This window comes from Boleophthalmus pectinirostris, unplaced genomic scaffold (assembly GCF_026225935.1).
Source record: "Boleophthalmus pectinirostris isolate CB_2022bp ecotype Guang Dong unplaced genomic scaffold, ASM2622593v1 HiC_scaffold_22, whole genome shotgun sequence".
Classification (NCBI taxonomy): domain Eukaryota; kingdom Metazoa; phylum Chordata; class Actinopteri; order Gobiiformes; family Gobiidae; genus Boleophthalmus; species Boleophthalmus pectinirostris.
The window spans coordinates 17,159,442-17,171,450 of NW_026571190.1; the positions used below are offsets into that span (position 1 = coordinate 17,159,442).

General features: G+C 38.6%; 1 protein-coding gene across 1 annotated transcript; it reads right to left on the minus strand.

Annotated features, from left to right (window-relative positions):
* Positions 1-2,494: 2,494 nt before the first annotated feature.
* Positions 2,495-11,789, minus strand: ccdc40 (coiled-coil domain containing 40). The gene is given in 21 exon segments (XM_020939852.2): positions 2,495-3,110; positions 3,491-3,649; positions 3,731-3,922; positions 4,388-4,508; positions 4,599-4,690; positions 4,783-4,952; positions 6,817-7,030; positions 7,100-7,345; positions 7,903-8,085; positions 8,889-8,996; positions 8,998-9,133; positions 9,221-9,342; positions 10,042-10,164; positions 10,254-10,301; positions 10,304-10,413; positions 10,795-11,014; positions 11,163-11,177; positions 11,179-11,223; positions 11,225-11,248; positions 11,336-11,478; positions 11,585-11,789. Coding segments are annotated over 21 exon segments (2,907 nt in total). The 3' UTR covers positions 2,495-2,879.
* Between the last annotated feature and the right edge of the window lie 220 nt (positions 11,790-12,009).

The window sequence follows — 12,009 nt, forward strand, 5'->3', positions numbered from 1 at the left end:
CTATGCAAACTGATGAAAATAGGCCCTACTGTAAATGACATAACAGTGCAGAGGTGTCCAGGGGATGTGCGTAGACACTAGAAAGTAAACATGAGATTGAGTTTATAAAATATTATGTAATAAAAGGTGAACTCAATAACTTTTGGTGGTGGCTTGTTTCCACATATATATTTGTGCTTTGCCAGCAGCGAGCTAGCCAATTCATGCTTTTATTGTTCAAAAATGAAAAACAGGCATTCTTACTTGGGGGACACATCTCTGCAGGTCTGACCTGTAACTTAGCTTGGCAAGGTTGCCTGCTGGTCTCCATGGAGATACTAGATAAGTTTAATTCCATACTGCAGAACATTACAGGAAAGCAATGACATCTCCTTGTGGACAAGTAGGTGGCAGAATTACATGCCCGTAGTCCACCTGTAAATGAATTCTAGTAATAAAAAGTTAACTGTAAACAAATATATTAATAATAGGCCTGTCACAATAACTATAAACATATTGTTGTATGTACAGTATGTGATAGATGTACAATATTTTTATATTTTGGGGATCAATATCCCTAGAGCTGTAGAGGGTTGAATAAATCACTTTTATGACTCATTACAGACACAAAATAACTACTAAACTCAGTTTCATACTCAAAACTGAGTTAAGACCAAAAACCTCCATCTTAACACCTGTATTATTTGGTGACAATGTTTTACGACTCAACTTTGAGAAATCTTGATGTAAAATTTGCCCGAACTACAGTTTCTTCAATGATTCAAAGGAAAAGTATAGCAACCAATGTTGTAATTTTGTAACTGATGAATTCAAACATAAATACTGCACTTTTCTGTTCTTTTACTACAGTTTCACACAGCTCAGATACTGCTACATGTTTTAAGGACTAATTCTGAAATGAGACAAATTAAACTTGAAACTTTCACAATTTCTTATTCCAAAATGCTTAATATTTTATATTAACAAAGGTAAAATCAGTGATGATGGTTGTGATTGATAAATATGAACTCATCATATGGTAACATAAACATACTATCATTAGTATACCTCTGACATACTCAAAAGGGACAACACCAAATTTTAAAGCCAGTTTTCTCAGTTTAACTGTCAGGGCAGATACTGAGATTTTCCTTATAGTGTTTCATTCTGCTATTTATTGCAGGTCATGTTTTTAACTGTATTATACATTTCAAATATTTTAGTTGGATAATTCAGCTTTAGGGATATTGAGTCAGTGGCATAAATTTGTTTCAGTATTATTGTTTACTGTCTATATTTTCTTTAACAATCTATTGTACTTCAAAATTTGTTATTGTTACAAGCCTAATTAATAAAACAAGACAAGACAAATGTCATTAAGTGTTCACACATAGGACATAGACACAGAATAAAGATTACATTCTAAAATTGTGAGCTTATAGTAGTGGGACTGTAGTAGAACTAACATGCAAAAAAAAATATAATTTTGAAAATACTTTAATTCAGTTCTAAATCCATATCTGTACAGGGGTTACTTTTGAATGATGACTCAGGTCTACCAAGCATCCTGCAATCAGGCTGACAGCTCACATCCGCATCCTTATCATGATATGTTGAAAACGAATACAAATGGGAATCCACACCGGCAGGTTCTTTCCCCTTACTAAACTACAATAGTTATAAATAGATAGCACGTTCTCTTATAAGGTTTTATAAATGTGGTTGTGATTTGCGTATACATACATGAGCTATAGTTGCCTAGAGACATGCCCCGTACCGTGATTTGTCATCTAAAGGGAGTGAGGTGTGACACTTAGAAGACCTTTCGAAATTATGAATGATCTATAAATTATCCTTATGATCTGACTGTGTATCTGACACAAACTGCATGAAAAACAGCTTAGGCTTGCAGGGTACTACAAAAAATAGTAGTCTTTATAAAAAAAAAAACAATAATAATAAATAAATAAATAAATATATACATATACATATATACACACGCACGCACGCACACACACACACACACACACACACATATATATATATATAATCTGATAAAGCTAAGCAAGTAATTACTTGACTAGTACTAAAACATCAACACAGTCAAAACATTACATTGGAATTTAAAAAATGTATTTAGGATTTGATTCAACTTGGGAGGAGAAGATTCTATGCAAGCCATGTTGTCATAAGTTAATCTGTTCGCTTTTGTTGTTTATAATAGAAGTGCAGATGTCAGGGAGTTTTTTGGAAATGACAATGAGAATATTTCTTATGTAGAGTTGCAGGAGGCCACACTGAAGCTGGTTCTACAACTTTTTAAACCAACCACACCAACACCTTCTGACGTCACATTAGAAATAAATGGAGCAATTTGATTAGCCTTGGTGTGTCACTGTAACAATGTATTACCTTGATTTAAAAGTTACTTAAAAAGAACATTTATTATATTATTTATTATGCATATTCAGAATTATAATTAAATGAGTTACGCCTGTTTTTTAAAATTATTTTTAATATACATTTAATCATAATTTGTTGCAAAGTAGGAATAGTACAGCACAGACAAAAGGCAGAGTGATGACAAGTTTGCAGAAGCTTGAGGTAAATACAAACAAAACAATTATAACAAATAATTATGTTAATAAAAGTCTTAGTTTGAATTACAATATTCTTCAGTCAAGGTCATTGGTCTGTGAGTCATTAAAAACAATACATGCTACAATTTTAACAACTTAAGTCATCCAATGGGAGTATTATACCTAGAAAATAGGTGTGTGGAATTTGTAGCTTATTCAAAGAAAAGACTACACAGTTGTTGTAGCAAAGCGTAATTCATATTGTCCACTGGTCATTTTGTCACATACTCACAGTCAGGATACCTGTAGAACAGGGACTTTCTACTGTGCATGAACAGACAGTGCCAGAGTCAGCTGGCGCAGCGCCCCCTGGTGTTGGGGGAAGTCCTCACACACTCGCTGCAGGATGGTGCTGATTGTGCTCACTCTCTCTGTCTGATTGTGGAGGGCAGCTCCAATGGACTCAATGTTCGACACAGGTTTGTAGCTGTTGTCCTTCACGCTCTGCAGCTTCTTGGACCTGTTCTGGAGGACCACCAGATGGGACAATTTCTGCACACAATCAGAGAATCAATCACACGAATTGTTTTAAATAGATTTTAGAGAGAATAAATAACAATACATAAATAAACATGAATATTAACACCTGAAGACATTGAAACAAGCAGAGGACTGAAGTTAAGGTCAACCGTTTTGAAAATGAGAAATACATAGATCTTTCATTTCTGTTTTAGTTTTTGACAGTTGTAGAAGTGATACTTGACAGCAAGCAGCAAACAATATTTCAGATGTCACAACTAACTGAAAAAATTACATTATTTGCGAAGGATCAATAAAATGTTTTACAATCAGATGCAGTGCAGATAGTTAAGTTAAGGATGCATCATATTTATATGTAGGCTATACACTGTATTACATCCCATAGTGCTTACCCTCTTTTTAGTGTCCTGGAGATTGGCTAAGTCCTGCTCTAGGGCAAAGCTGTTTCCGCAGAGGTCTATGATCTGCTGCTTCTGCTGTGAGAGACGGCTGCCCACACTCAGCTGGCTCTCCTGCAGCTCTCCGATCACTTGCTCACACTCCGTCATTTGCTTTAGACAATAAAATACAATTTCTTTTAGCTCAAATATAGATATATAGGTAAAAGCCCACAAAGAGCATATAGGATATACTTTATGTGTGGTGTTGATTTTGCGCTGAAGGCTCTGGTTGAGCCTCTGCAGTTGTCCCTTGGTGCTCTGTTTGTATGGAGAACTGCGGAGGAGAGATTCTCGACGTAACACGATGGTCTCACGTCGAGCCACTACCGCCTCGCTCTCTCTCAGCAGTCGCTCCCGGTCCCTCATCAGCTGAGTCAAACGCACCTGGGACACACAGAAGACTAGAACTTTTGGATTTTACACATGGTGACGTTAGGGAAAAAATAAAATAAAAAGATTAAACAAAAAGATGATCATTATTTTTACAACAAAAAAAAAAATTATTACCTGACCAGTGTGTATTGTTTAAGTATTTTTCTGAGATGTCTGTGTTATTTTTATTGTTTTGTTGTTGCCTGAATTTGTCAAATTTTTCCACTATTAGACAAATAAAGTTCTATCACACATTATGTCATATATCGTGTTTACCTGTGACTTGTTTAACAGTAAAAATAATTTAATTTTTGTAGTTCCAACTAAGTCAGTGTTTTCTGGACAGACTGTGTGAATGTAAATACTCAGATTAAAGTTGAACACAGCCTTGGACAGAGCATGCTTACAGTTAGCATTACACACCCAGGAAATGTTGATGACATTAGCATCAAGGTATCATATAAAATGTAATGTTACCTCCATGCGATGTATCTCTGCCTTCATCCTCTGAATGTCGGCCTGTTCTCCCACCCCTTGCACTGCAGCGTACGTCTCTTTAACAATCTGGATCTTCTTCTCCCACAACATGATCTGCCGCCTGTCACCAACAACAATACCAGCAACATCCATAAGAGCAGTGCTATTACACATGTGTGAGAAACCAAGGTCATATTGAGAAAATACGAACTCTGCTTCAACAAGACATTTGGAAAGTCTTTCTTTTTCTTCTGTTGTTTTTTCCCATTTCATTCTCATCTGGCTGGACTTTAGCTCCTCCTCCTGAAAGCATTAAACCACATTGAATTATTCATATCTCAATTTATGCAATGACAAGTATTTCAAATTAAACTATGAACACAGTAGCCTCATGCCTGTAGTTTTTTGGCGAAGTCTGTCTGCATTAGTGCATTGTCCTGCTTCAGTGTTTGGCTCAGCTGTATGTTCTTACTCAGGAGAGTGCTCAGTCGGTTTAAATCTCTTCTCAGCACCTGAGTGTTCTTTTGCATGTTCTGTCCATCTCTGCATTCTCCTTCAATCAAATCTGTGGGAAGACAGCGAGCAACAGCAAGATATAAGTGGATTTAACTTAAACCAATGCTAGCTACTTAGAAAACCAACAATGCGAAGGGAGAGGTAAGCAAACTTACATAATACCTTTACAATATATCAGCATAAGAAACAACCAGTTTTTATGATGGTGAAATAACACTACATGTACATGTACATGTACATGTACCATATCATGTAAATATCTAGAAATGGTATGTAAAAGGGTCGAGAGTTTATGGGAGTTTGTCCAACCAGTCCACATGTGCTTTGTGGATCTGGAGAAGTAATTCGACCGTGTCCCTCGTGGTGTCCTGTGGGGGGTGCTCCGGGAGAATGGGGTCCGGGGCCCTTTGCTGTCCGGTCCCTGTATGATCGGAGCAGGAGCTGTGTTGGCATTGCCGGCAGTAAGTTGCACCTGTTCCCGGTTCTGTTCATTGTTTTTATGGACAGAATTTCTAGGCGCAGTCAGGGGCCGGAGGGGGTCCGGTTTGGGGACCACGGGATCTCATCTCTGCTGTTCTCAGATGATGTTGTCCTGTTGGCTTCATCAAGCCAGGACCTGCAATGTGCACTGGGGCGGTTTGCAGCTGAGTGTGAAGCGGCTGGGATGAAGATCAGCTCCTCCTCTTGTTCACGAGTGAGGGGAGGATGGAGCATGAGATCGACAGGCGGATCGATGCAGCATCTGCAGTGATGCGGTCGCTGTATCAGACCGTTGTGGTGAACAGGGAGCTGAGCCAAAAGGCGAAGCTCTCGATTTACCGGTCAGTCTACGTTCCCACCCTCACCTATGGTCATGAGCTCTGGGTAATGACTGAAAGGACGAGATCGCGGATACAAGCGACCGAAATGAGTTTCCACCGCAGGGTGGCTGGGCGCTCCCTTAGAGATAGGGTGAGGAGCTCAGTCACACGGGAGGAGCTCGGAGTAGAGCCGCTGCTCCTCCACGTCGAGAAGAGCCAGCTGAGGTGGCTCGGGCATCTGTTCCGGATGCCTCCTGGGCGCCTCCCACGGGAGGTGTTATGGGCATATCCCACTGGGAGGAGGCCCCGGGGAAGACCCAGGACACGCTGGAGGGACTATGTCTCTCGGCTGGCCTGGGAACGCCTTGGGGTCCCCCAGGAAGAGCTGGAGGAAGTGTGTGTGGAAAGGAAAGTCTGGGAGTCCCTGCTTAGACTGCTCCTTCCGGCCCCGAATAATCGGAACAAAATGGATGGATGGTATGTAAAAGTTTGCCTTTTTAGATTCTTTCTTTGCCAATTTGGTTACATTTTAATTAATTGGCCTTAATTAAGCATGAAGAAGAAGGCTCAATTAATAATAAATTATTTATGATTCAGGCTTAGTAACAACTTAACTAAGGCATTAGGAATTATAAATTAAATACTTAATGAATCATTATTAATAATTAATAGGTGTAGTTACGATAAAGCGTTACAAATAATTTGTATTTTTTTTAATGGTATTTGAACATTAGTTAATATCTTTCACTGTAGATCAAGAAACATCCAGAAGATGCTCTGTTTTACACTTTTCTGTGACAACTTTCTAGTTATTAAACTCTAGAACTGTCTATTCTGATACTTGGATTTTAAATGGCTCCAAAATTAACACAACAAATAAGTACTACCAAAGAAAATATTAATTTGGCCTTCTGAGTACCACCGACTTTTAGACTATTCTAGGTAACTAGGACACAAATCTAAAATTGGACTATACTGTTGCTACACTAGTTCTAAGCAATGACTAACATAAGAGTGTGGATTAACTAGAGAAACAGTGGCCTCCTATATTTCTATCTCAGCCACAGATATTGTGAGTGGTCTTGGTGCTTGTACAGTGTAGAGTACACTTACTTTCTATGCGTATCTTCTCCTGCTGTAGGCATGTGTACTCAGTCTCTAGTTGAAGGATGTTCTTGCTGGTTTTCTCCAGTTCCTGAGTCAGTCCCACCAGAGTGTGTTGTTTCTGGATCCAAAGTTGGTGCTCACGATTTTTATTTGCCTCCAGTTCCTCTATCTGCACCTTCATTGCATCTGCTTTGATTTGCATTGGGCTAAGATCCTCAGTCTGGGTGTAAAAATCATAAAAAATATTAAAGAAATGATTATCAACAAAAATAAAAATGTGTTTGCTTACCCCGGTAGCAGCTGCAATCTGAGCTATCTTTTTCTTGATTTTTGTTATAATATTTTGCTTCTGCCCAATTAAAAACAGAGATGAAGATATCTTGCTTGTTTTGTCAGAGAGTAATTTGTCCATCTTTGCCAATTCTTCATCCAGTGTCTTCTGGGTGAACTCCAAGTTGTCCAGATTTTGGCCGATTTCACTGTTTTCCAAATCAGCGGCTACAATTTCATCCTCCAGCTGCCACAACTGTGTAATCTAAAGGGATGAAACAAATATAGTTTTAATATATATATATATATATATATTAAAAAACAAAAAACAAAAACAAATCCCCAATGTCCTAATTGGCAGAAGCCTATATAACTCTATAGCAGATTCACAGTTTTTGAATGAAATATCCAAACTTAGGATCCACAAACGCAACTTTCTGAAGCTATTATGAAAAAAATGTTCCACTTTTGCTCATGTTTAGACTTAATTACAGAGATATTAACCTTTACATTATCAAATTCTAATCAGGCCTCCATGTCAGGCTTCCAGATCAGGGCAAGAGACAGATTTTCCCATTGATACACTGTACACTTTAGTTTGCCATGAAATATCAGAAAGGTAAATTCCCAAATACAGAACCTGATCATTTCTACTACTGACTAGACCCAAGGCCATGCTATATTGCTACAAAAATCTGCATTTGAACAATGATCATTTTATCGGTCTGCTCTTCTGTTTGAAATAATATTGGCCTATAGAATGTTGTGATATCATCTGAAACCCGTCTTGTATAAAGTTGAAGATCATTGATTAGTTTTTACCTTTTCCTTCTTGTGTTCAGACAGCTTCTTGAAGAGCTTCTGGGAGTACTTGGTGGCCTTGTTGTGAGTGAGCTTCTGCTGCAGGGCACTCTCTATCTTGTCCTCTAACTCCAGACGCAGAGCACTCTCTTTCTCCATCTGCCTCCTCTGGTCTTTCACTTCAGCTTCAAGATTACTGATTTCCTAAAGAAATAAAAAGAATAAAACTGCAATATGATTCAGGCATATTAATAACTAGTTCTGCACACAAAAACATTATTTCGGCAATTCATATTTAAATAGCATAAAATCAGATGTGTTATAGTAAGATGTTTATAAAGAAATCAAAGCAAGCAAGTCAAAGCAAGAGTTGCAAGACTTTAGCAGATCTGGTTCAATAGTTTTGGATTATTTGGAGAATTACTATGAACATTTAGTGCTACCAAACTGTCCTTATTTATTCGTTTGTATTTTTAAGTAGTTAATCATTAAGTTAATATGTTCCAATTTTATTCTGATGCTTATATATTGTGAAATATGGAGCTAGTGCAAATTCAGCCTGGAAGACCTAACTTTGATCCAGTCTACCTCACTGCTTCTCCAGAGTTTACCTGCTCCTCAGCCTTCATCATCTCACTCCCCACTGCTCGCCGCACCTCCTCCTCATCCAATTAGTGCCCAGTCTGCCTAATTTAAACCCCAATTGCTGCTGCACTTGCCTTCTCATCGTCTCATCGTCCCCTTCTCTGTCCTCATCCTCTCATGTTCCCCCTCACTCTCCTCAATCTCACCTGTACCACCTCCAGTGTCCAGGCCCCAGGGGGAAAGACATCGTCTAAACGTCTTCTAATCGGCCATGCCCTTCATCACCATGTCTTCTGCCTCTGACTAATACATTCTGTTTGTGTCTGTCTGAGTCTGTCCAGGTTGAAATGCACTACTATTTCTACTTTTTGTCTCATATTTCCCTCCCTTACATTCTTTCATCTTAGAAAATATACACAAACCTTGGTTAACTGCGCCAGGGTGCGCTCTGTCTCTCGCAGTGTTCGCAGGATGGTGCTGTAGTGAGTCTGCATAGCCTCTTGCTGAGCTTGTTTCTGATTTATGAGTGAATTTGTTGGTAGCATTGTCTATCTGCGCCCTGTTCAGCTGCATTGTAAGAATCTCATTTTGCTCCTGCGCCGCTGTAATGGTTTTCTTAAAGCTTTTAATCTCATTGTCCAATGAAAGCAACTGGTGCTCAAGCTTGCTGCAGGGGTAAAGAAAACATGTTGGATAAATGTAATAATTATCCACATAGCTTTAACGTTATTGAGTTATAGAGTAATATATGTACCGCTCGGCCTCCTGCATTGCTGTGTATGCCTCCCCTCTTCTTCTCATCCCGATCAGACTGCTGTTCCACTGCTGCAACAGCTGCTTATGAGCCATTAACAACGAAGTCATTTCTGTCTCAGCCTGCGCACAAAATAATTTCACACGTTTTTGTAATTATTGCTTCATTTGGTGGGACAGTACCAGTGGTAAATATTTGTCATAATTTCATATGAGTTAGTCAGTCTGTGAAAAAAGGTGAGAAGAAAAGCACAACATCGCAGAAAGTAGCAGCGAGTTCTAAAGCACTAAAATAGTTCTCATCTATGTCATCAACACCAAAACTTCCACCCAAAAGAAGTTCTTTTTTTTTTTTATTACTCTAATTATTATTATTATTGCTATTATTACTAATCATATTTATTTTGGAATTGAAATCAGTTTGGCCCTTTGTTAAAGGTGTAATGTGTAACTTTTCTGGTGGAGGGCCTGCCGAATGCTTTTTGCAATGGATATGTTATTGCTTTTGTTTCACAGTATTTTTGTGCTATAAAACCACCTGTAATTCAATAATTGTAAGGTAGGTGTTTAATGTCATATTGTGGAACATTCCAGGCAGAGCAGTGACATATCCATATATCCATAGAAACAAGCAGATGATAGACCCTCAACTGAATAGTGCAAGGTGCACTATGTAACTTTTTTGTGGCATTATGTTTGTCACATTTACGATATTGCCTCATCTGTTGCCCATGTCAAACTAGGTAGTACAATTTTGAACTAGGAAAAATAGACAAGATGAAAAAGAAAGAAAAAAAAAAAAAAAGTTGAAACCACAGTCACCTCTGAAAGGGCCTCTTTAGCGGCCTGCGTCTCATCTGCCTGGGCACTGGTCTGAGCGCTGTACAAAGCTGCCTGCTCCGTCAGTCTCTCCAAGTCTTTGGTTAGACGTTCCACATATAAATCCTACAGGAAAAAAATACACTGTGAGTAAAACTGGCTGGTTTTGGCACTTGGTTTGGTTGTTGTTACTTTGAAATCCCCAGGTTGTGTACCTGCTTTAGTTTCTGTTCCTCAGCGTGTAACTTTTTGGCTTCTTGCTTTATGTGTAGCATTTCTTCCGTGCTTTTATGTTAGAGTGAAGTTCATTACTGTCTTCTTGAGTGAAAGTAAGATGACGCATCAGACTGTCCATCTCTGACTGGAGCTGGGACACTACAACAAATAAAAAATAACCATATTAATATTATTAGGGTTGGGCTATATTGTGATGAAGAATATAGTGAAAAGTTAACTGAGATCTCTCATGCTTCTACTAATATGGCTATGTTGTCATATTGTGAGTCACTATTTCTCATTTAATTCAGCTCTGTCCTCAAACACAGACTCGTTTTTTCCACGCACTCAGTTCTACCTTTTATAAGCCTCTGTAATGCTCTGGGTGAGTGAAAATAAAAGGCAGTTTGAATTGTGATAGAATCTAAATTGTAATGTAGTTCCAAGAAAATCATGATATAATTTTTTTACCACATCATCCACACATCACTACTTTTTTTTTTTACAAGTTTTAAAAGACCATAATTCACACAGCCTCACCTCTGGCATTCATTTGCTTGTGCTGGTTTGCAATGCTAGAGAACTGGCTCTTGTTGGACTCCAGCTGCTTGAGTGTCTGGTGGTGTTTGTTTTCAGCCTGGGCCTTGGTCTGGTGAAGATCCTCCAACTTGTACTGTAGCCTGACCAGATTCTCATTAACTCTGTGAATCTCCATTAACCCGTCGGCAATCTCAGATTCATTGGCTTTATCCAACTCAAGCTGTCATTGACAGAATACTGTGATTATTTCTCAGTGAATATGTATAGAAATTCTTGAGTCAGTGGCACCACCTACTGGACAAATGTGTTTAGATTTGATCTTAAATAATAAAAAGTATTGTACAGAAAAAAAGATTAAAGATAAAGACCTTCTCTTTTAGTGCAAAGGTTTATTCTCTCCAGCTCCTTGTTGAGCTCAATACTGAGAGCTTGCTTGTTGCCTTTTCACCAGTTCCTGAGGAGAAATGGGGCATAATTACAAAGGAATATGGTGTGTGATGGTGTTTCATTAGTTACCACATGATAGATTCAAGGTTCATACGTGATCTGAGCCAAGAACAACAAATTCTTCTGCCTCCTCCTCATCACCAGCATAATTATTCACTGAGGGCCTTTGTTCCTGCATTGTTTCCAGGGTGTCAGACGGGTCAGGAGACACAGGCACGTGCATGTCATTCTCTTGAGCTGAAAAAACAAAACAAAAACAATATAAAACGCAAGATCTTTAGACATGGAACACACACTTGCTACACCATATTATATGTTACAAATTAGAATGTAGTTAAATGACCATAGTTTTGGGCTGCAGATTCCTCGTGCCATCTGTGCTCTCGCTCTGTTAGGTGCACAGGTTCTGACAGTTGTTCCGCAGATCCCCGTTCAGTTGGATGGACACCCTGAGTGACCCAGTCCTCTGGAGATTCATCCAGTGAGTGCGAGTCAATTCCCTCCTCATGACTTCCCTCAAACTCCTCTGGTTCATCAGGGCTCTCCATTTCACCTGAAAATGTTTTAGTAAAATGAAAATAAGAAACCTTCCTATCACAAACCAACACAAAATAAAAGATCAGACGTTTACAGTGATATATAGATAAGTGATATACATAACCGCTTGTTAACAAACAATTACGCGTATTAGCTTGAAAAATTTGCCCAAGACAACATAATAACAATGATAGAAAAGACCTTAAAATATAACATTCGATGATAATTGTA